A 24,711-nucleotide genomic window follows, 5' to 3' on the forward strand; every position below is an offset into this window, starting at 1 on the left:
CTTTTAGAAAGCAGAGGAAGCCTTTCACAAGACAGTGAAAAGGCCTCACTTCCCAGATTTCAATCAGGGCTTTTGGCAGAGGCTGGTAGGGTATTTCTATTCTGGCCAGCGAGTTTGTTTGTCTCTTTGAAACATCCCCAGAGTCCCAAAAGATGGGGACAGATTTCTCACATACAGGCCTCTGCCCAGCACAGCTTACAGGCCTCCCCACCGCCACGGCTCTCCAAACGTGGCTGTCTCCCAGCCGGATTCTGGCGCGGGAAGGCTGTGTGGCGCTCCCGGGGATGCTGGCAGCGGCCCCACCGCTTGGCTCCAAAATGAGAACCATCTGGTGGAGTGAGGGAAGTCAGGACAGTGCCGGGAGAGAGGCAGCTCTCTCTGTGGCAGCCCCGTGCGGCAGTATTACCAGGGGGGATGAGCCCCAGAGGAAGGAAGTTGCAGGGAAGTTGCCTTTGAGACTCAGCACACCCCTGAATTCCCATTCCGTCCTCCTTTCTCTTGATTTCATAAATGTTTCTTACAGGGACTTCTGGGATTTATTGGTCTGGTCGGGGAGCCAGGAATCGTGGGAGAAAAGGTAAGGTGTGTTGATGGGAACATATAAATAAACAGAGCTTGTATTTTGCAATTTTAAAAAGATGAAGGGGCCAGTTGACCTGGGGGGTTCGGACCTCTTTCTCTTGGCCTCTCCTCATTGTCCTGGCATCTGGACCCTCAAAGAACCCTTGTCCCTTTTGTAACTGAGGCTTAAAGAAGGGAGGGGACTTGCTCAAGGTCACCCAGTCAGGAAGTGGCAGAGCTGGGATTTGAACCAGGTTCAGTATCCAAGGCCACACTTTGCCTACTAAGCCACACTGCCTTCTGTTGGCACCCAGCTCACCAATAGCCTATGGCTTCCCGCTACCCACCGTGGGCCCTGGCGGGCACCTGCTTTCCTCTGTGCAGGCTTATCTCATCCCCAGGCGGGCCCTCGGGGGGAGCCAGGGTTATTCCTAGTGGATGGATGGAGAAACTGAGGTCCAGAGAGAGGAAGCATCTGCCCTCATCGGATCCCACCTGCCTTGCCAGGCTTACCCTGAGTCTCCCTCCTCACCACTCCCTGTATCCTACATCCTCTAGCCACCACATTTTTCTCCTCCATCTTCCCCTCGTTCTCCTCGCCCTCTTTTTTTTTAATTTAACTTTTTATTTTGAAATAATTAGATTCACAAGAAGTTGCAAAAAAAAAAAAAAAAAAAGTACAGAAAGATCCAGTGTGCCCTTTACCCTGTTGCCTTCAGTGGTAACATCTTGCATAACAATAGTGTGATAGCAAAGCCAACTCTGCCTTCTCTTGTTGTCAAATGTTCCATGTTCCTCCTCATCCACAGACCATGCTGTTCCTGTGGCCAGAAAATACCCTTCCCACTCCTGCCCCCTCCACCTTCTTTGCCTAAAGGACTCTGAGTTACCCATTAGCTCTCAGGTCAAGCCATACTTCCTCAGGGATTCCTTCCCCACCACGCTCCTGCAGCCACATGGGTCAAATCCCCTGTTGAAAGCCTTGGCACTGAGAGCCACTCCATCACTGCAGTACCCTAATTTATATCTGTTTTGGGGATTTGTGCCCATCCCCTCCTGACACTCTGAGTCTCCCTCCATGTGAACAGAATCTGTCTATTTCTACTCACCACTTTGTCTTCTGGGTCCAGCATATCGTGCTGGGCACATAGTAGATGCTCAGTAAATGTTTAGCTGGGTGGGTGAATATAAGAAATAGGGTCTCACAAGAACAGCCAGGATTCGAACCCAGAGCCCCTGCCTTCCAGCCATATCTCTGTTGGCCGTCCTCACCATCTGCCAGTCTGCCAGGACGGGTTGAGAGGGAAAGAAGTACAGCTCTCATTCTAGGTTTGGGCAGGGGGTGGGAGAGTGAAAGGAATGCCTTGCCTTGGCATCTCCACCTCAGCAGGCCCAGCCAGGGGATGCCAGTCCTAATGAGGACCACATGACGTGGGCCTAGATCAAACAGGACATGCAGTTAGCACCTCCTTAGCCAGGAGCATCCTTGCCTGAGGGGAGTCAACTGTATGGTACTCTGTAGTACAGTTGAGGCCTCCTAGGACTTGCCAGGGGTCTTGGCTTCTGCTGAGTGAAATCCCAGACCCCTGCCCTTTCCCTGTCACCACCCAGGGTGATGTGTCCATGAGCTGGACAGGGACTCTCTATAGGCCTTGGGCAAGTCCCTACCCCTATTTGGCCTCTGGAAGGCCCTCAGCACGGTCCTCTGTACCTGCCCCCCACAGAGCCACCCCATAGCTGTGACCTCCCTGAATTGTCTCCATCACAGGGTGACCGGGGCATGATGGGACCCCCAGGAGCGCCTGGACCCAAGGGGTCAATGGTAAGGAGTCATTCTGCAGCCCTTTGCCCTCTCCTGTCATGGCCATGGGGCCCTCTTCGTGGCCTGCTGCTGCCTACCCCTGGTGCTCCTCACCCCCACCCCCCCACCCCCGGAGGCCTGGCTGCTGCCCTGTGCCCCAGGGCTGTGGCTGAGCCAGCCCAGTGGGACTGAAAGAGGAAGAGGCACCTTCTGTCGCTGAGTCCTTCCTTTTCTTCTCTCTGCTTAGGGTCATCCTGGAATGCCAGGTGGTGTTGGGACCCCCGGAGAGCCTGGACCCCCGGTAAGCAAAGCCCTCGCGTTCCCTGTGCTCAAATCCACTATCAGGCAAAGGTGAGGAGTCCAGGCCTCAAAGTCAGACAGACCTGGGTTCAAGTCCCAGCTCCACTACTCTCTGGCTATATGGGCAGGGTAGATCGTTGAACTCTGAGCCTAAATTCCGTTCAGCTGAAAAATAGAGAAAATAATCGTGGTCATGACAGTGTGATTGCACAAGGTAAATGAAACCATGCAGCTAATGGTCATTACATCGGAGCATCTTGGTCACTGCCACCATCATGGCTTTGTTCATTTACATGGGAAATGCTGTGTAATATGTGTCTGAGGCCTGGCCAGGCGCTGGGGATGCAGCCATCCACAAGGCGGAAAGTTGTCCCTGTCTGTCCTTTAGAAACTTATATTCTGGCTTGGGGGAGAGAGAGGACCCAATAAATGAGAAATGCCTATTATGGGTAAAGGAGGGAAGAAATTCTGAGGATAAATAGCTGAGGGTCCTGGGCTTCATGTGACCACTGAGGAACCTGGGATTTTTCTGAGGATCCCAAGACCTGGAGGGGTAGGAGAGGCAGGAGGGCTGGGGGACCGGTGTGGTAGGCGCACCCACATTCACGGCCCCTTCTACTCCCCCAAGGGTGATGTGGGGGTAGGGAAAGCTGGTTTTGTTGGAGCACAGAGAGCTCTGGCCCTCTGCCTCTGCTGATGGAGGCTGTGGAGAAAGGCAAGGGCACTCACTGCAGCTAAGGCCAGGGCTCAGGGCTGGGAGCCCCCTTGGGAGGAGGAGGGGTGGGCTTCAGGCAGGTGGAAAGGGTGTGGGGGAGAGGCCCAGCCTAGTCAGGATCCCCAGGCAGGGCTGGGGGATTATAACTTCAGGCCGCCCAGGTCCCTGCAAAGGCCAGATTGAGGGGCTCCCTAGAGTTTGAGGAAGGAGGGCACAGGAGCCTTTGAAGATATGAACCCCAAGGAAGTGGGCACACACCAGTTCTCTGTTACCAGTTAGGGAAGCAAGGCCAATTTTTGCATGCACCTACTACGTGCGGGGCCTGTGCTCGGCTCCAGAGGCGCAAAAATGGTAAGAAATAGATCTGGTCTTAGGAGTCTTACTCTCTAGTGGGAATGCCAAGTATAAACATCCTCTCGCTCATTAACAGACTTTTACTGAGCGCCTACTCTGTGTCAGTGCCAGGCAAGTAACCATCATCCAAACACAGAGGTGCCAGGCCACAGGGGGCTCTGTCTGCCCCTGCAATCCTTTTGATGAAGTAGAAAAGGCTCAGAGCGCAGAGGTGGGATCAGAAGCCAGCACTCTGGGCCCCCAATGGACTGTTTTTTCGTGGTTCATGAGGAGGAGAAAAGCCACATCTAGCCTGGGGCTGGAGAGGCTGGTTGCAGGCTGAGGTCCCCTGCTTGGAATCCAAGGGTCCTAGCCACCCAACCCAAAAGCTACTCTCCTCCCTCCCTTCCCAGTGCTCACAAGACATGAATACCAGGGCCCAGGAGACACTCCTAGAAATAGAGTGATTAGAACCCTTCAGCCTGGGAGGTGCCCAGGGTCAAAGCCCAAGTACCAGGATTCTAGGGACCATTATCAAATTCTAGCTCCCGCGCCCCTGAACTTTGGCTCCCCTGGGCCTCAGTGTCTCTATCTGTCCAGTGGGAAGAAGAAAGCCTAGAAAGGAGTTACTGGGACAAAATGGAAGGCCAGTGGGAGGTGGGCAAACAGTGGGAACATCCAGGGCAGCGTGGAGAAAGAAGGTGCTGGCCTCTGAATGCCCTGCCTCCGTGGCCCCAGTGACCTTCTCCCGCCCATTTCCTCTGTGCTTCCATCTGTTCAATCGGCTGGCTTAGACTGAGTGAAATCAGACCCCAAGGTGGCCACTGACCCCTCGCTGCTGCAGTATGGGGCTGGTCCCTTGGATCTCCTGGGGCTCCCGCCAGCCAGCCGGCTTCCCCTAGTGCCGCTGGGGACACAGGAGAGCACAGAGGTCCAGAAACCCACCTGCAGAATCGGACACATGCAAGTCAAATGCTGGCTCCCCCACCTACTGGCCGTGACTGTTGGCAACCTTCGTAGCTTCCCTGAGCCTCGGTTTCCCCATCTGTAAGCCAGCATAATATTACCTTCGTTATGAGATTGTTGAGACAAATGACACAGCTCATGACATCGTTGCTTAGCAAACTACCTGCATATACTAAGTGCTCAATGAGTGGTGTTAGTAATAATACTTACTACCTGCTAGCTACACTAATTACCATTATTATTGATAAGACTACTACTAGTAAAGCGATAGTTCTGAGGCTGCTCTTCACATCTGAAAAGCATTTCCCCACTTTTCCATTACTTTGACGTCCATGTTTTTCTACAGCTCCTGAGATCAGCCAAGATTATTATCTCCGTGATTCAGGAAGGGGACACAGTCAAGTCCTGAGCTCTCCAGTTTCTGATCTCCTCCTTTAAGAGAGATCATAGCTACCCTTTACTGGGGATCTTCCAGGTCACTTTGTCTTCTCAACAGGGACTCTTGGAGGCAGGGACTCTTCTTATCCCCATTTTTTAGTTGATGAAACTGAGGCCCAAAGAGTTTAAGTCACTTGCCAAAAGTCACAGAATTAGTAAGTGGCAGAGCTGGGATTTGAACCCTGGTGTCTAAGCAGTTGGCTCATTTAAGTGCTCCACTCTACTGCCTCTAAGTCAAGGCTTGGCTCCTGAAATTTCCCAGTGACACATTGCGTGCCTTCTGCAGTCAGAGGTTCCTCCCTAAAATGATCCCTTCTCACCCAGCCCCTGTGTTCACCACCATCCAGGAGTCAGGTCTGCCTGCTTATTGGGCCATGCCTGAGCCCCCACCCTGCTGGCTCTGCTGACAAGAGGTCAGGTCAGGGCCCAGCCCCTCACATCAGCAGCAGTGCTCAGAGGGTCCACGCCCCTCGAGGCCATAGGGAGAGAGAGAGAGAGTTGGGGTGAGCTGGAGGAGTTTTTCCTGAGGCTACAAACGGAGCTGGGCCTCTCCCTGGTATTCGGAGGGGGCTGAGGCCGACTCTTGTAAGAGGGGCACACCCTGTCTGGGACCAGCTGCTGAGCCTGGAGGCTCCTGCAGCTGTCGAAGGGGTCCTGGCCGGCCGTAGGGTGCAGTTGCTGCTTGATGTGTGCAGCTGGGGCTGGAACCTGGGGAGAGGAACTAGGCAGTGAGACCACCCGCTTCCTGTCTTTACCTTCTTTCTCTCCCTTCCAACCTTCTTCTGCCCTGTCATAGGGCAGTGCTGGACCAGGTGCTCAGAATTCAAGGAACAAAGCCAGCCCTGTTTTCTGTCCCTCCCTCCCTGTCTCTTCCTATGCCTCTTGTGATTCCGACATCAAACCGAGAGAACTCGGCATCCTCCTAGGGCCAGGCCTGTTCCCTTCTCTTAGCCTCCCCATCCCCCAACCTCCACTTCTCTGCTCAGCCTCTCCCACCCAGCCTTGACCCTCCCTTTCCTTTCTTCAGGGCTGGGGTCTGATTCTTCCCCCTCTGACCCCAGGACCCAGGTGATATTTTGGGTCAGGGTCAGGGACAGAACTTGGGTTGCCACATTCTCCTTGCTGATGGGGATGGCGAAAAGAGGAAATAGGAATTTGAGGAGACGTGTTTTCAGAAATGCCATGCAGCCCCTGATTGTGGATTTTGAGATAAAGAAGGACGCGGGTCATCCGGGGAGGCCTGTCCCCACTAAGGATTCGTAGGAAGGGCGGAGGCCCCGTCGAACCCAGGGCAGATTCCTGCTCAAGGTTGCAGCTTATCCTCTGCTTCTCCTAGTGGGACAGACTGTCCATGTCCCACTGGGCCAAATCCCTTAATATGGAAGCTGCTGAGCTAGGGCACGGGGCTGCTCCTGAGGCCAAGCTTTGCCCCCTCGCTCCTAGCCCTGAGTTGCACTTACTCCCTAAAAAGGGCTCCTTCAAACACTCTCTCCTCCCCACAGGGCCCTCCAGGATCTCGAGGCCCACCAGGCATGAGGGGAGCAAAGGGACGCCGGGTAAGTGGGTCCCAGTCCCCAGGGTCTGACTGGGCACCTGCTGGAGAGAGCACCTCCTGTACCTTGCCCCCTGCTCAGTCCTGAGATCTTAGATTTTCCCAGCACCAGGCAGGGTTCCGGGCTCACTGTGGGACCCCACCCATCTTTTCCAGTCCGTGTCTGAGTACCAGGCCTTGCCATCTAGTGGGCACAAATGGGCTCTTGTTCATTCATTCATTCAACCACCTTTTATTTACACCTATTCTGTGCGGGCCACTGTTGGAGGCTCTGTCGCTACCACAGAGACTAGGACAGGCATGACGTCTGCCTGCTCTTCTGACTCAATCAAGGTGGTCAAACAGACAGTTTAGGGTCATGAGCATGTTGGTGGAAGCATAGGGCAGCTTGGGAGCCTGGGAAAGGCACTGCACCTGGATTGGGTACCAGGGAAGGCTTCAGGGATAGGGCAGTGCTTAAGTGATGCCAGATTCCAGGCAGAGGGAAAGCCCTGAGGCAAGAGAAACTGTGGTATATTTAGGGATCCCCATTGGTTCAACAGAGGGACAGGGGAGAAGGATGAGACCAAGAATTGGCAGGGGCCAAGCCAAGCAGGGACTCAAACACCAGAGCTAGGCTTATGGGCTATGCTCCAAGGGTATGGGGAGCCATAGGGAGCTTTAAGCAGGAACTGGCCTGAGCACTGTAGCAAGAGGTAATCGCTAGTACTTACTTTGTGCCAGGTACCATCTTATCACATGCATTACCTCATTTAATCTTCAGTGCTACCCTGTAAAGTAGGTGCTATTCTTATTTCTATTTTACAGACAAGGAAACTAAAGCACAGAGAGGTCAAGTCACTTGCCTCACGTTGCAGAGCTAGAAAGTGCAGGGAGGGCTGATGGGGTGCTTTCCTGCACCCAACCGGTGTACAGGTGCTGGGCTGTGCAGCCCTGTAAAAAGGAAACGAGATGGTAGTGCAGGCAGCCCAGGCCAGCTCTCCAAGCGCCATACAGGGGATCTGAGCTGGTTATGCTCATTTTGGCTGAATTTCAAGTGGCTTTAACTTTTCCCCTGAACCAGATGGCCTGAGCAGTCGGTCTGGGAAAGTGGGGATTAAGAGCATTCCTCTGGCCCAGCAGGGCTCCTCCCAGCATGTCCTGGGTCTGTGAAAGTGGACCAAGGCCTGTTGACAGCCAGGTCCCACCTTGACCTTGTGCACATTTCCTCCCGGAGGGCACATTAGATGGAGGGTGAGCTAGCTGGAGGGTGAGCTCCATTGGCCCAGGCCCTGCCCTCTCCCTCCAGATGGAAGGCTCAGGCCCCCATCAGCACCCCTTCCCAGCAGTGGCTGGAAGAATATATCTCTTGCTTGAGGAAACCCAGGCTCCCAACCACATCAAAGTCTAAGGTTGGGAGGGGAGCTTCAGGAACACAAGCCCCTCCCTCCTGCTGGGTTTGGCAGGAATGCAAAAATCTGCGGTACCTCACAAGATTCAAAGTAAAACAATTTAAACGTACATCTAAAGGTTGATATAATTCTAATGTAGGTAAAGTGCCACCTGTAGTATGTGTGAAATATAATAATTACTCATTTATTTAAAATAACTAAGAGCAAATATAAGGTGCTTTTTAACAGTGAGCTATTAAATCCTCACATATTATGTATTTTTAACCTAAATTCTCATTTTCTCACGGATGTCTGAAGCCCCTCTTCTGAGGAACGTTTTATAAAAATAATTTTAAAAAACCTGTGTGATCTGCCCTCTGGGTCCCCTGCCTAACAGGCCACCGTTGGTGCCTGCACAGATGGGGTAACTGAGGGTGGTGGGGGACTTAGAAGGGTACCCACTGTGCTGCTAAAACACTCAGTTCTGGGCAGACTACATCCCCCAGCCCCTGAAGCTCCTGGCTAGGCCTTAGCTAGAACTTGCTGCTCTCCAGGCCTCAGTTTCCCCATATGTGCCATGGACAATGGACTTGGAACTCTGTCTGCCAGGCCCTGCCTGCTTCCCTGCCCATGCACAGATGGGCCCTGCTGTCCCTCACCCCCAAGTCCCCCACCCTCCTGCCCAGGGAATCATGAGCGCTAAGGGGTGGAGGCCAAAGGCAGGATGGGGCCCCAGACCCTCTGCACTTGGTAGAATTGTGGACAGAGCCTGGGTCCATGGGCTCTGGGGTCAGACAGGTATAAGGGCAAGTCTCGGTGTTCCCAGTTATCAGCTCTAGGCCCTCAGTCCAGTGTCTTAACCTCTCTAAAGCTTGGTAGGTGCTGTTAGGAGAGGTTGTAAGGAGCCAGAATTCGAACTCAAGTCAGCTGGAGGCCCACTTCTATTCACCACCACCAGTGACTATTTACCGGTGTGGAAGTGGGCTCCCCGGCACAAGAAGTGTGCAGGTCTGAGCCTTTACAAGAGGCTGCCAGGAAGGCTGCGTGCTGTGGCAGGTGATGGAAGCTCCACTCTCCTTCCACTTACCTGCTTTGAAGGGGGTGGGGGGACCCTGAGGTGCAGGTGCTGACACTGGATTCTGCTCCTGTGAATGGGGCTTAGAGAGCAGCCAACCTGGCCCTGCATCCTGATTTGGCTCTGTGAGCCTGCACTGTGGCCTCTGTCACGTGGGTCAGCAACAGAACCGCCCTTACCGGACAGCCGTGGGGCATGCATCCCTTCATCAGCACCTCGCCCAGGTCAGCTCCTGAGTGGCGGCGGTGTGAAGGGTGCACTTGGCCTGTATTCATTCCTCCTCTATCATCCATCTCTTCTTCATGAGAGCTGCGATTGGCCAGATTTTCTGTCCCCGGCAGGAGCTCCTCCCACCCAGCCCCAGCTGTGACTTCAGACACCTTCCTGGGCAGTGGCTACGAGAGAAACCCAGGCGGCAGCTGTGTGCATTTGGGGAGGGAAGGAGGACCTGCAGGACCCAGGACAAGCTGCAGAGTGGCCGCAGCAAGGGGCTGGGTGTGTGGCTGCCTTCGCTCCTCTCCCTGCACAGTGGAGCTGGGGAGGGAGGGTGGCCGAGGCCCTTGCCCCCTTCTCCCTCCTTCTCCCTCCAGACAGGAAGCTTGGTCCTCTTTCTCCTGAGCCAGCCTGAGCTTCCGGAGCTCTCTGGTGCTCCCAGGGGATAGCAGAGTCCCCTAGGTAACCGGGATTTTAGCCTGCCCCAGCGCAGAGCCTTTCTGGCAGGCTCTCCTAGGCCCTGACTTGCACACCTGCTGTGATGGGGAGCTCATTCTCACACTGATAAACAGTGACAGGTAGGGATGGGGAACCATCTGGCTTACTTGGGTTCAAATGCTGGCTCCTCTCCTTACTAGTGGTGTGACCATCAGCTGTCTCCTTATTTGTAAGTTGAGGGCAACAACTTTCACTCTTATTGCTACTACTTCTATTGTTGGTACTGTTATTATAGATCATATCATCTTTCTCCAGAAAGGCTTTGATTCCTAGGATAAACAGGGTGCTGTGTGATTTGGGTCAAGCCCTGGATGCTTCTAGGCTTCTGCTCCACTCCCAGAGCTCGTCCTTTCCCAGGAGGTTTATGCCTCTGTTGGAGACAGAGGCCAGTGGTCAGAAGACATCTCTCAGAAAGGCCCAGAGGCCCACCCTTCTGCTCAGCCTCTGTTCTGGCTCCCATGGCCCAGGATGCCCCACCTCAATCTGACTCTATCTCCACCAGGCCCTTATCAGTGAGTTGGGGTGTAGGTAGGGGGTAAGTCTAACACATGGTCTGACAGTGTCCACCTAACACTGAGGCCCAGAGAGGGGAAGGGTTTTTCCCGGGGTCACCCAGCAAGCTGGCAGCAAAACCAGAACTTGTACCCACACAACCTGTAATCAGACCTCGTCTTGAACCTGAGGCAACTCAGCCGCTTCTACACAGCATGATACAAGTTGCCAATTCTGAGGAAGGGACTGAATCCAGAGTCACTTGAGCCATTCCTCCATGTCCCTGACCCTCAGGAGCCTGCAGCCTCCTCTGGCAGAGCCAGGTTTTAATGAGCACTTACTTTATAGGCCAGAGGCTAAGCTGTCCATGGGCATTATAAAGATTTCTCATTCCCATTTCTGAGCAAAAGCAATCCCTTCTCCCTAAGAGATAGCCACAGTGCCTAGCACTGGCCACCCGCTCTCAGCTTGGGGACCCTGGGGACAAAGGCTCCCAGCTGAACCACCAAACCACCCTGCTGCAGCCCCTGCCACCTGTGGCCTCCCATCCCAGCTGGTTTAGTCAGCGGGGCGCTATTTAAGGCTGTGGTGTGGCCTTGAAGCATCCAGAGCCCCAGGCAGCTGATAAGAGCAACTCACTTTTTCCAGCTCAATTATTAATTGAAAATTTCCTTGTTTGGTTTGTAAGTAATTTCTTGTTCTGTTTTCTCATCCCCCATCCTCCCCTCCATCCAGGCACTTCCCCAGCCTCCTTTTGTGGCCGGTCAACAAGCTCCCAGGCTGGGTGGGCCGGCCTCTTTCATACTTTCATAGGACCCTCTTTGTCTCCCCAACACAGCCTCTCTGACCCCTAACAGAACAGATATCAGTGTTCTATGGGGCCTTTCCCAGGGCACCATATCCCATCTGTGTCCCATCCCATGGAGGGGACACACTGGAAGGGATACCAGCTGCTGATGTGCTAAGGGACCTTAGACCATTCACATCCCTTGGCCTCAGTGTTCCCATCTGTGCAGTGGGGGCAAAGGGAGATCCCACCCGCCCTGGAGGCCTCCTAGCTCTCAAAATACCAAGAATTTTGTCTTGGGGCTCAGACCTGAATCCAGAACTCCAGGGAACAGCTGCCTGACTCCTGCCCTGTTCCTCATGTGAGCTAGATCAGATTGGCTTGGACAGCTGCCCGGAGAGGGAGCTGTGGCCACAGGCAGACCCTCCCCAGGCCCTTCTCCATCAGTTTCCCCAAGGGCTGTGGTTCCTATACCTGTTTAGGCCCAAGTGTGCTCTGGGAAAAGCGTGCAACAGCAGCATCTGAAGACCTGGCCGTGGGGACGTGGCCACATGTCTCTTGGCTTGGAACCTCTGTCTCCATGTTTGTGAAATGGGTTGACGGGCCAACTGCCCAAGGTCTCTTGAAACAGGGCTTAAAGGTACCACCGACCCCGTGTGGGACGGTAAAAGGCCTCCAGCTGAGTACACCCAGGCGAGCCCCCCACAGAGCCATCCCAGCAGACACACTGCACAGGGGTGGCCCAACTCCGGGCGAGACTGAGCGGGGGGAGGGGGCGGGGCAAGGAGAACGGGATGAGCCTCAGGCTCAGCAGGGAGAAGCTCAAAGGCTCTGGGCAGCCCCACCTCCTGGTTCCCGGCCCGAGGGAGACCCCTGCTGTCCGCTGTGCTAGTCCCTTTTCCCTGTTTCAGGGCCCCCGAGGACCGGACGGACCAGCTGGGGAGCAGGGGCCCCGGGGGCTGAAGGTATGGACCCCCACCGCCTGCTCTTCCTCTCACCTCCCATGCTCAGTCAAGAATCCAGGAAACGGGGCTCACCCCTCCTCAGCACCAGGCCCCTTGGGGGCAGCCTCTGAGAGGCTGTACAGTAGTTCCTGAGAGCTCATCTGGCCACGCCCCCAGCCCCCCCCCCCCCCAGCAACCACTAAGCAGTGAGCATGGGGGCAGCGAAAGGGAGCAGGAGCTTTGAGACAGCGAAACACAGAAAGCATGTGCATGAGAGAGAGAGAGAGCAGGGCAGTGTGAAATGAGGAAGAAATCACACATGGCCTCTGGCCCCACCCCCTGGACCCCCAAACCCTTCCAGGGCCCCTGAGAGGCGAGGCTGCTTCTAGCCCCTTCAGGAACACTCGGGCCTCAGTTCTTGACCCAGAGCACCTAAGGCGAGCCACTCCCCTTGTTGGGCCTTAGTTTCCCCACCTGCGCACTGGGGAGAGGGGTGGATCCCATGGTTCCTTCTACCTCCTGTGGGAGTGTGGGCCCCTCCTCTGTCAAGGGGCCTCCCAAGTCCCCTCTCCACCATCCAATGCTTTGCTTTCTGCAGGGCCCGTCAGGACCACAGGGCAGACGGGGCCAGCCTGGGCAGCAGGTACGTCAGGCCGCGGCTGCCAGCCCCCCGCCCCGCTCCCTGCTTTGTGCCATGTGCTTCTAATGAACCAAATGTGCTTCCAGGGTGCACCTGGCGAGCGAGGGCACGTGGGCTCACGAGGCTTTCCCGTAAGTATCACTGGTTCCTGAAATTCTGTGGGCTGTGTGGAAAGGCCATGACCCCTTCAGCCAAGTTCCCATCCTGCTGCGGGAACTCCAAAGCTTCTAGCTGCCCACTCCCTGTACTGAAGACCCTCCAGCATGCCTCTTCCCTGGGACTCAGTGACCCCATCGTCACCCAGCAGAGGGCTGGGGAGTAGGACCTCATAAGCTGTGATGGCTTGACTGAGGCCAAGGGATGGGCAGGGCGGAGAAGACCCTGGAGGGACTCAAGTCCCCTTTGTTTGTCTCTGCAGGGCATCCCAGGTCCCTCGGGCCCGCCAGGCACCAAGGGCCTCCCAGGAGAACCGGTAAGTGCCCTTTCCCTTCCTCTGCATCTTTGCCCGGGCAGCTGGTGTGGGCTGGGGGGACACACAAGGAGAGAACTTGGAGAGGGACAGTGTGCTGAGGCTGATGTCACAGCCTTGGATGGGGCAGGGGGAGCACTGGCTGGGGAGCTCAGGAGCTCTGGGTTGAGTCTAAGCCTCCAGCCTCAGTTTTCTTGCTAGTAACGTGGGAATAATGGTCTGGTACTGTCATCCTGTCGTAGAGATGAAATGAGAAAATGTGTAGAGAGTGCTTAGCACAGTGAAAAGGGAAGGGAAGGGTGAGAATAAACTAACAAGCTGACTGGCAACTGCAGAGACCAGTGTGGCTGGAGGGGTGAGAGCCAGACATGGTTGAGTTGGGGGGCAACCCAAGTATCAGGGCGCCCTGCAGGGAGGCTGTGAAGCGGTGCTGCTGAGGATGGAGAGGAGAAAACAGGGTCTCCAGGGGCTCAGGAGGAAGAGTCCCCAGTGGGGCTCCTGTCCCCTAGGCCGCACTGCAGTCCCATATCTTGAGACCCAAGCAGATGCCCCTTTGAACAGTGGCTTGACCAGGGCCTGTGTTGGAGGTTTCCAGAAGTGCATCTGAGGTGGAAGGGCATCCAGGCAGAGGGAACAGAGTGAGCAAGACTTCAGAACTGGAAGGTTTCTGAGCAGGGAAGGCCCCACTGGTTTTTAGGTAGATGAATAGAACAATGTGCAGATGGATTGATGAAGATCCGCTGGAGACACCAGGACCCTTAGCGTGGCCTGGGGGTGGGGGGGGTGGGGGCTGCAGGGTCCCAGGTTTTGTGGATACTCACCATCACCCATTCCTCCAGACTGCATTATTAATCCTCAGACCCCAAAGAGGGCCCAGGCTGGCTTCTCCCAACTGTCTATGTATCTGTCTGTCTGTCTTCTAGGGCCCACAGGGACCCCAGGGACCAGTAGGGCCTCCAGGAGAGATGGGACCCAAGGTGAGTGCTGAGGGTCCCTAGTTTGTCCCATGATGCTGCTAAGGAGGTGTCAGCGCCTCCCAGCCTGCCTCCGTAGGGGTCTCTGTCCTGGCCTGTGTGCTGCAGAGATGAGAGCAGGCGCCCTGGCCGAGAGGGTAGAGACACTCTAATGGCAGAGTGTGAGAGCTGGGTGCCCAATCCAGGGGCAATGCGTGGGATGCACACTGCCAAGACCCTTGTTGGGGGGTAGGGGGTAGGGGGATGGCAGTGCCTTCTTTCTGGCAACAGGGAAAGCAGCAATGCACTGCCCCCACCCAGCTGGGACTTCAACCCAGCCTAGGTTTGATTGCAGAATCAGCGCTCTTAAGGTCATGCAGTAAGGAGCTTGGAAGGAGCCTCAGATACCCCTGCCTTATCCAGAGGAGAAAACTGAGCCCCAGGTGTATGCAGCCATGCCAGTGGTGATAACTCAGGACTACTTCCTGCCTTTGTCTTCCTGGCCCGGCTGCAGAGAGCAAGGCTGGAATCACTCAGCAGTTGCTGGCTTCCTCCCCTGGCCTTATGTGAATCATGAAATTTTCCCCCTTGTGCTTGCCAAGGGGCTCCTAATGTGGTAAACCACACTCTTGGGGAGGGAGAGGGCTCCAGCAGCTTCTGGGTAGCCCTGAGGCTCAGCAGCCGGAGCCTGTCACCTCCCTTCCCCTAGTCACATCTCCAAGCTCCGAGACCCCTCTGTGTCTGTCACGCTCTGTGACTTCGGGCACATCCCCTGCCCTCTCTGAGCCTACCTCAGTTATCTCCTCCCTTACAACGAGCTTGCTCTAGAAGGGACCAATGGCATTTTCTTGCAGGGGCCGCCAGGTGCGGTGGGAGAACCGGGCCTTCCTGGGGAAGCCGGGATGAAGGTGAGGACGGGTGAAAGAAGAGCAGAATGACTTGCTGAAACCAGCTCCCCGCCGGCAGCCACGTGCTCCCCGCCGAAGAGAAACGGGCCTTTCTTGTGCCCGCGATGATGGGTTCCCTGTGCACCTGGCTGGGGAGTGGGTCCCGGCCGTGGCCGCAGCAGAGGGCCCAGCTGGCCCAGTGCCCCCGCCCCAGCCACCTGCCCAGCGATGTTCTCTCTGGCACCTGCCCTTTCCCCAATGCCGGGGTGGCCCTCCCTCCTGGCCTCCCGATACCGTCTCCATTTCAGGACCAATGCCCCTCATTACGTGCTGGGAAATAGGCGCCCATTGATACCTGGGCTCTGAGGGGAGCCTCCTTCCTGCTCCATTGTCGGCAGAGGACACTGCTCCCTAAGCGGGCTCCAAAGCTGAAGAGCGAGCTTGGTGGCCGGCCAGAGGGCATTGTTGAGGCAGGGGCTGTGGGACTTGAGGCAGACCAGCCCACATCTGTGCCTGAGTCTCCCAGCCATTCAGCGGGAGCTGGACCAGCCTGGGACTGTCAGTCAGGGCTTCCAGAATCCTTTGCTCGAACAATGCAGAAAACCAGCCCTTCAATCAAACTGATGGAAGTGAGGACAGTTCAGGTTGGGGAGGGGCTGAGGGATCAGAGCTGTGCGTCCTCCTTGTGCCCCGGATGCCAGCAGGGAGGGAGTGTAGCTTACAAATCATCGCAGGAGAAAGGCCCTTTGGGGGTCTCTTGGGGAGGTGGTGACATTGATTCTGGTTTATTGGGGGGCCTCTTCCTTGTTGGGTTTCTCTTCAAGGCTCTCAGGGAGATTAGAAGAGGTGGCCAGCCGGAGTTGCCACCTCTGTATCTGATCCTCTCTGCAGCCAAGCTACCTGTGTTTGGATCCTGAACCTGTTACTTATTAGCCATGAACTTGGGCCTGTTACTTAACCCTGTGGCCCCTCAGTGTCTTCCTTTATAAAAAGGAAATAACCTTTGCTGATAGGGCTGTTACGAGAATTAAATGTGTGAAATAAAAACGTGCAGTTGACCCTTGAACAACGCAGGTTTGAACTGTGTGTGTTCACTTACATGAGGATTTTTTTCAGTTGGCCCCTGCAGTGCAAACCTGCGTTATTCAAGGGTCAAACCCGAGATTGGGAATCGGCATATGTGGGGTGACTAATTATGTGCAGAGTTTCGACTGTGGCCCTAATGCCGGCATTGTTAAAGGGTGGATTGCACTTAGAACAATGCTATATATGTGTGAGCTGTGATGGTGGTGGTGGGGGCCTGGGCTGACTGGGACAGGGGTTCTGGTTGGTGTTTTACAGCTTCTCTTTGGTTCTTGGGAAGAGAGGGCTGACCCCCACCCCCAATCAGAGCTTGTGAGGACTGGGACTGGCCCTACCTGCCCCCATGGACTCGTGTTTGTTTTCTCCTAGGGTGACCTTGGGCCTCTGGGCACCCCTGGGGAGCAGGGCCTCATTGGGCAGCGCGTAAGTTGAAGCAAATTTATTCTCCCTGGAAAGCCACCCCAGAGTGTTTGGGTGGGAGAGGGCTTTACTCAGTATCCCTGAGTCTGTTTCCTCACTTGCAGAAATAGACCATGACTCTCTAGAGCAGCAGTTCTCAACCTGTGGGTCGTGACCCCTTTCGGGGTCGAACGACCCTTTCACAGGGGTCGCCTAAGACCATCGGAAAACACATATATAATTGCATATTGTCTTTGTGATTAATCACTATGCTTTAATTATGTTCAACTTGTAACAATGAAAATACATCCTGCATATCAGATATTTACATTATGATTCATAACAGTAGCAAAATTACAGTTATGAAGTAGCAACGAAAATAATTTTATCGTTGGGGGTCACCACAACATGAGGAACTGTATTAAAGGGTCATGGCATTAGGAAGGTTGAGAACCACTGCTCTGGAGCCTTGTTCAGTCTCTTGGTGGGTCAGCATTTCCAGAGCGTAGAGGCGCTCTTCAAAGAAAAGCATTCTGGGGTCAAAATGTTTGGGACTCACTGCGTGCTCATTTTCCCCTCTTACACCTTAGCAGTAGCATTTTCAAGGCTCTGAGAAGGCCTGCAACCAGGAAATCAGTTTCTTTTGGATTAATCCAGGTCCGGGTATCATACTCAAACTTGCTGGCAAGAAAGTCAGAGGGCTGGCCTTCCTCCTCAGAGAAATGGGATTCCGCCAAGGAGTTCCATGAGGGCTTACTCTGATCCCAGGAGTAGTATCTCCAGTGGCTACCATTTGTGGGTGCTTATACTGTGCCTTGAAGGAGCCCTTAAGGGAAGTGGGATCAGCCCCATTTTTAGATGAGAAAACAGGTGCCTATGGGGGCCGAATAGTTTGCTTGTAGTCAAACTGCCAGAGATTGGGAAGCCCAGAGGGGCCTAAGCCTTCCTCACCCACTAGGCTGCACTGCCTCCTGGTCTCACCAACCAACCAACCAACCAGGATGGCTCTGTGGTCAGCAATTTCTAACTTGAGACCTCATGCAGCCCCTGCCCCAGCCTACCCTGCAGACAGCAGGCTGTGCTTGGAGTCTGCCTCTTCTTTCTGGGTACTGAGCGGGTGCTTCAACCCTCCTATTCATTCCCAGTTCAGCCACCCATTGTGTGTGTGTCCCAGGGCCCCACTGCCTAGAGGTCAGAGATTGGGGGTCCTGCCTCGAGGAATAAGAGGAAGCAAAAACACATGGGGCCCCCTCCCCAGTAATGCCTCCTTGTCTTTTCCCACCACGCTTTCCAGGGAGAGCCGGGCCTCGAGGGTGACAGTGGCCCTGCAGGGCCTGACGGGCTGAAGGTGAGTGTCCGTCTGGTGCAAGGTTTGGGGAAGAGAAGGTGTTCTGGAACTGGCCTCTACCTGTCCCCCCACTGCATCCCATCCAAGACCTAAGTTCTCCCCCAGAAGCATTAGGTTCCCAGAGAGCTGTGAGAGCAAAACTCCGGCTGGCTCCCATGGAGAGTGGGTGATGGGTGAGCCCTGTCCCACGCCCGCCCCCCACCCTGCCCACTGTCCCCACCCTGCTCAGGTGGTTTTGAGAACCAACCCCACTCTCCACTCCTCCCCACTCCCCTTCTCCTCAAAACTGCAGCTTCTCTTGGCTAAGGGTGGTACCTGAGTGCCGGCTCTATGCCGGGCCCAGAGCCAACAGCTTTGTTGTTGATTATCTTCCAAACGTCCTAAAAGATCAGAAAAATAATAATTACCACCCATGACCTGTAAGCTACTACTTATGGAGGACTAGTCATGCATGTACCAGGGACTACACTAAGTCCTTGAAATGGATCACCTTGACCCGTACTACAGGGTTAACTTCTGTCTTTGGATAAATGGAGACTCAGGGAGGTTGAGCAATTTGCCCAAGGACACACAGCTAATAATTAGCACAGCCAAGACCCAAGCCTTGGCTTGCCCTCTATACCACATACCCATTCTGAAGGTGAAGCATCCGAGGCTCAGAGAGAGGTAGAAGTGTATTCATCCAGTGCCTATAGGGTCCAAAATTCAAACCCAGGGCTCACTGGTATCAAAGCCTGTGGGCCTAACTCAGACTTGCCACATAGATTCATCTGTCAGCCACAGATGCCAGAATGTCAAGGGGGTGCTAGAGCTCCCCTTACCCCAGGGTAGGTGAGCGCTCCTCTCCGACACCAATCTTACCTCCAGCTTAGGCCTGTCCGTGGCTTCCATCTCTGACCCAGCAGTGGGCTGTCCCCAGAGCTGACCTGTAACGCTACGTGAGTCAGTTCCCCAGCCCAGGGTCCCAAGTGCCATGTCCCAGGATTCCCTGTGTCATCCAGTTACTCTCCGTGTGACCTCAGATAAGCATGCCTCTTCTCTGGGCCTGAATGCCCCCCATCCCTAGACCTCTACCCCTACTGTCCTGTCCCCTCTGTTGCTCAGGGTCCAGGGCTTCCCCTTCTCCCAGGATGCCTCCGTGACCGCCCCTGGCTGGCTCCCGTCTGCCATATGTTTTTCTTGCAAGGACAAGTGCGCCCCCGCCTGCCTCTCTCCCTTCCCACCCTGCTGCATCCTAGGGTGTAACCAGGGCGTCCTCAAAGCCCCTCCACACCCTTTGCAAAGTGCCTGCTCACTGTTAGGCGATGTTGAAGAACATTCTGGCTAAAGTGCTTTGTGTACTCACTGTGGGCTTGTACCACCTGCCTGAAGAGCTTTACATGAATTAACACATTTAATCCTCCCAGCAACCCTGTGAGCTAGATGCGTTGTGATCCCTCCTCGGCAGATGAGAAAACAGGCGCTATGCTGAGGCCTGCTCCCCTTCTGGGCCTGCTTCTGCTCAGAGTCGTGGCTGAGGTGGGAGGGGAGGGGTCTGCAGGCCTGGTGCCTCACGCAGCCTTTCCTGCTCCCCTATCATGGCCCCTCAGCCTGGCTGCTTCCTCTTTCACTCCCTCCAAAGCCGGCTCTCCCCAGCCCCTGGGCCAGAGGCATCAGGCAGATGTGCGCTGTCTTCTCTGGTCCTCAAGTGAGTTCCAGGAGAGAACCTATTTTCTCTGTGGTGTTTGTTGAATCGCCTTCATGGTGAAAACAACCTCTGCTAGGTGCACAGCACTTTATAGTTTAGAGTGCTTTTATGCCGATCCTCTCTTCTGAGTGTGCTGATAGCCAGCCCGTCGCTTGAGGACAGTGGCCGTGACTCTTAGCACATGGGCCAGAGGCTGTGCTAAACTATTTATTTACATGGAGTACCTCTTTCAACCCTCATAGTAACACTTTGGTGCTTGTTGTACAAATGAGGGAATTTGCACAGGATCGCATAGCTATTGAGAAGTGATAGCAAGGTTTGAACTTAGCATAGCCCCAGAGGTGAGGGAGGTATTGTCCCCTGAGCACAGAACCTTAGCATGGAAGGAACCAGAACCCTGGGCCCTCACCATGCTTTGCCACTGATGTACATGTGGCATTGGGACGTCTCTACCTCTCTCTGGGCCTTGGTGTCCTCACCCGTAAATTGAGAGAGTTGAACTAGTCACCTTGTAAGGCTCTTCTGAGTGTTGGCAGATGTCCTAGAACTCTGGGATTCTCTAGAACCCCCAGAGCCCTGTCTGCATGGGATCCACAAAGACTCCCACCCCAGCTGTGTGAGAGCCCAGGCTGTGGGAGTCTGGGAAGCCCCTGGAGCCTGAGATCCTGCAGGACCTGGGCCAGTGCTCCTTGCTGCAAACCAGCTCAGCCACTTGAGCAGCTGGCTGCCTGCCTCTGAGAGCTAGGACAGCAGGTGGCCAGGGATGATGAGCCGGAAGGGGAATCCTGGGACCAGGGGTATCTGCAAGAGGGTCATTGGGTCCAGCCCCCTGTCTCCAGGTCAGGCCATGCTCGGAATCAGCGAATCTCAATGGGAAGAGACCTCTGGAAGCAACCTGTCCGGCCCTTTTCTGGTGCCCAGATCTGCTCTGTGCTGGCCCACACAGTAACTTGGAGTCTCTCTCCCTCAGCTGTGTCCTCTCTGGACCGCTCTCCACTGGCTGAGCTAGGAACTGCCCCAACCATCCCCCACATAGGCCCCATGCACCCAGAGCCCAGACTCCAGCAGGACCGGCCTGCAGCACATGCACTCGGTGATCCTGTTCCCATGTTCACGCCCACTGAGCCCGCTCTTTCTCCTGGATGCACACCAGTTTACCTGTGTCCCTCGTATGGTGTGGCGCTGGGAAACAAGAGACACTTTGCTTCTCCAAGCCTACTCCCCCACCCACCCCTTCCTCGTACCCATGAGTTCATATGGCTCCCGAGGGCCTCTCCGACAATCACAGTTGGGCCACCTTCAGACTGGCCATAGGTCCCACCAGGCCTACCAACCCTGATAGAGGCAACCTTCTGATGGGCCCTGCCCTGTCCCTCTGTGGCCACTGCCTACGCTGCTCCCCTTGCACCGGCTCTGCCCATGGGCCAAGGGCAAGAGCCCATGCCCCCTTCTGGCTCAGCCTGCCTGCCAGACATGGCTGGGACAGGGCCAGTGCTTTAGTGCTAACTGCCACCCACTCGCCAGCGGGCGTGCTCTACAGCCAGTGAGATGGAGAACCCCGCAGAGCAGCAGCAATGAGAAAATATGCTCATCGAAGAGAAGAACATGAACGAAAGGATTGCGGGACTATACAGTCTGATTGGGTCATGCCTTTAAAGTTTAGTGCGTTGCTAACGGGCTGTGCAGCCTTGGAACCCTTGTCTTACTGCTCTGAGACTAGTAACACAGCAATCAGAATCATTACCTCGTGTTAATGTAAACTCCTGGCATGTGAGCCAAGGTCGAAAATACAACTCAGAAAAAAAGGAAAAAGTTCTAAGAAGCAGAGTTGGGTGAATTTTTTCCTTGATAAAAATTTACTTCAGCTTATTACAATTCTTGTCTTCCCTGTGTCTCTACATTGGAGAGAGAAAGCCCTAGTCTCCCAAACCTGGCCCTTTCCTATAAGCTTCATGGGATGGGTGTGATCAGGGTCCTCCCTTCCCCAAGCCAGCTTCTCCCGGGCCCAGGCACGGACACCAGCAATCGCCATGTCAGGATGTTCCCTGCGCCAGCAGGGCCTGCCAGCCCAACCCTTTTGGCAGCTCAGGGAACCGTCGGGGAATCCAGAAGCTGGTCGGCTGTGGACATGTGAATGTGCCCTGAGGTTTGGGCTTGGGCCCTCTGCTGAGCTTGGTGACTAATTATTCTCTCTCTCTCTCTCTCTCTCTTTTCCTCATGACCTTCCCACCCAGGGCGACAGGGGTGACCCAGGGCCTGACGGTGAGCGTGGTGAGAAGGGCCTTGAGGGACTGATGGGCGAGGACGGGCCCCCCGGCGCCCCCGGCATCACCGGCGTCCGGGTGAGTGTGCCTGGCTGCGTGCCAGCATGTAGGGCTCCTAACAGCAAATAACACTCATGCCTACTTCAGGCAATTGAGTGGGAGGCCTTTTGGCAGGAGCTCCCTAAGAGTCTTCTGCTGCAGTCCTTCCTCCCCTGCCTGAATCCCCTAGGGCTCCCCAGTACCTTAAGAGTAATAGCACTCTCCTTAGCTGGTTGCTATACCCTACACAAACCTGGCCCCTGATGACCATGTCCTGCCCAATGCCCACATTCAGCCACACTGAACTTAGCAGGGTGAACTCAGCAGGAGAGGTGCTGGCCCCATCCTCCATCAATTACTTGCTGTATGACCTTGCTCTTGCCCTTGCCCTCATCAGGTCCCACCCTTGGTATGATGAAAATTTGGAAGGAATGTGTGTTGAGATCACTTTGAGTCCCAACATTCCAGGGGCTCTTTTTTAGTGAGCTTTTGACTATCACAACTATGGAATGGGCAAAAACATGGCAGCAATAGTGCTGGAGCCAAAGTCCAAAAGTTGAGGTCTAGCTCAAGCACCCACTGTCTGTATGACCTTCAACAAAGCATTGCCTCCCTCTGAACCTTGGTTTTCTCATTTATAAAGTGTCAGTGAAACTTTGTATAGGGAAGCACTTTATGAAATGCACCAGAAATATAAGATTGTCTTTATGAATTTGGAAGAGGAAATGACTGGAAGCTGGTAGTGCTGATGGTGGTGAAGGTGATTATGAGGGTGAGGATGGTGATGGTGGTGGTAGAGGTGGTGATGATGGTTGTATCTGTCATGGTGGTAACAGTGGATGTGTTGATGCAGGTGGTTTTAGTGGTGGTGGTGGTGGTGATGTTGATGATGGAGTTAGTGATAGTAGTGATAGATGCTGATGATGGTGGTGATGGAGTAGTGATGGTGGTGGTGGTGATGATTGAGTTAGTGATGGTGGTGATGATGATGGTGGTGATGATGGAGTCAGTGATGGTGGTGATGGTGGTGATGATGGAGTTAGTGATAGTAGTGATAGATGATGATGGTGGTGGTGATGGTGGTGGTGGTGATGATGGTGATGATGGTGGTGGTGGTGGTGATGATGGAGTTAGTGATGGTGGTGATGGTGCTGATGATGGAGTTAGTGATGGTGGTGATGATGGAGTTAGTGATGGTGGTGGTGGTGATGGAAGCAGTGACGGTGGTACTGATGGCAGTGATGATAATGGTGGTAGTGTTGGTGATACTGATTGCAGCGGCAGTGATGGTGGCAGTGGACATGGTGATGCAGCTGTTTTCAGTGGTAGTAGTGGTGGTAGCAGTGTTATGTTCATATTTTGCTGCCACTCCCAATGCTCACATACTAGAACTGTAAAGAGGTTCACTGGGGCCAGACTGAGTGTGTGTTGGGTGATGGAGGTGGTGAGAACCCTGTATTTGAGTCTCTTTTGCAACAGAACTGCCAGACAAATATCTCCCACTCTGTGGCCTGAAAACAGTTGAGTATTTAAAAATAGAACTTTATGAGCCATCAGGGCCTTCCCAGAAATACATCCAAATGGATAGGGGCCCAGTACAAGTCTTCATTCTGGCCCCAGAGCCTCACCCCACTGGATGTGCCAGCACTTAACTCAGGGTTTCCCGCACCATGGGGGAAGCTCCCAGCTGCAGAGGGCCCGTCAGAACAAGTGGCCAGCTGCCTGCCCTGTCCTGGGGGAGACTCTGTCTTCATGGCCCTGTACTGAACACTTTGGTGCTGACTCAGTTCTCCTTCTGACAAGGGATCAGCCATTGCAATCACCTCAGTCCCCCAGCAAATTCCATCCGCCCCTGAATCCTGATTTCACAGCTCCCCAACCGGGACCAGTCTGGGCCAAGGGGTACCTAGAAACTGAGGTTTCATGTCTCTTTTCTAACCTGGCTGGGGGACCTGCAGACCATGCCTTCATCTCACTGAGCCTCAGTTTCTTTAGCTCTAAAATGGGATAAATCATCCCTTCCTCCCAGTCCTATGGTGAGAATTGAATGAGATGCAAGATAGAGTGTAGACACAGTGCCTCGCCGTGATTGAGGCTGTGATGACTGTCATTATTTTATTACTGGAGGAGCAAGAGACCTTGAAATTGTCAAGCCCATGGCTCTCTTATAGAAACAGATACAAGCCATGTGTATGATTTAAAGTTTTCTAATAGTCACATATTTTAAAAGGTAAATAGAAACAGATTAAATTAATTGTAGTAACATTTTCTTTAGCCCAGTATATCAAAAATATAAACATTTCAACATTTAATCAATATAAAAATTATCATCAGGGTGTTTTGCATTTTTACACTAAGTCTTTGAAGTCCAATGTGTAGTTTACACTTACAGCTCCTCTCAATTCAGATGCCAAATTTTCATTGAAAAAACTTGATCAGTGTTTAGATTTTATAAAACATACAGTTGAAAATGTAGATTTATATCCCAAGTTGTTCCTAACATACTTAAACATTTTCTAGTAATTCAGTTGTCCATTTTTAAGTTTAATTTTAAGTTAATTAAAGTCTAATCAGATTAAGAATTCAGTCCTTCAGTCACAGTAGCCACATTTCAGGTGCTCAGTAGCCATATGTGGCTAAGGGCCACCGTACGGGGCAATGCAAGGCTAGCTCAAGACCTTCATGTCAAAGGTGGGGAAAACAGGCACAGGGAAGGGAAGGGACATGTCCAGGGTCACATGAGGACTCAAGCACCAGGATATGGCACAGCCTGTGCATGGTCCTTCCAGGGCCACTACGTCTAACTTCTTCAGGGCCCTAGGATGGTGTGACTGCCATTTCCCTTTGGGACAGAGTCATCTTCTCCAATACACCTTTACCATTTTGTGTCTTTTGAG

The 24,711-nt window shown here is 54.0% G+C and overlaps 1 protein-coding gene across 1 annotated transcript in view; it reads left to right on the plus strand.

Annotated features, from left to right (window-relative positions):
- The window catches only part of COL27A1 (collagen type XXVII alpha 1 chain), a 126,080-nt gene that overhangs the window by 76,421 nt on the left and 24,948 nt on the right, over positions 1-24,711 (plus strand). The window contains exons 25-37 of the mRNA XM_090274618.1: positions 524-577; positions 2,330-2,383; positions 2,610-2,663; positions 6,617-6,670; positions 12,013-12,066; positions 12,644-12,688; positions 12,772-12,816; positions 13,104-13,157; positions 14,078-14,131; positions 14,962-15,015; positions 16,447-16,500; positions 17,771-17,824; positions 21,746-21,853. Coding sequence (XP_090130744.1) covers positions 524-577; positions 2,330-2,383; positions 2,610-2,663; positions 6,617-6,670; positions 12,013-12,066; positions 12,644-12,688; positions 12,772-12,816; positions 13,104-13,157; positions 14,078-14,131; positions 14,962-15,015; positions 16,447-16,500; positions 17,771-17,824; positions 21,746-21,853 — 738 coding nt within the window. The remainder of the gene's footprint in view (positions 1-523; positions 578-2,329; positions 2,384-2,609; positions 2,664-6,616; positions 6,671-12,012; positions 12,067-12,643; positions 12,689-12,771; positions 12,817-13,103; positions 13,158-14,077; positions 14,132-14,961; positions 15,016-16,446; positions 16,501-17,770; positions 17,825-21,745; positions 21,854-24,711) is intronic.

Source organism: Furipterus horrens, unplaced genomic scaffold, assembly GCF_987537825.1.
Source record: "Furipterus horrens unplaced genomic scaffold, mFurHor1.1.pri manual_scaffold_4, whole genome shotgun sequence".
Lineage (NCBI taxonomy): Eukaryota > Metazoa > Chordata > Mammalia > Chiroptera > Furipteridae > Furipterus > Furipterus horrens.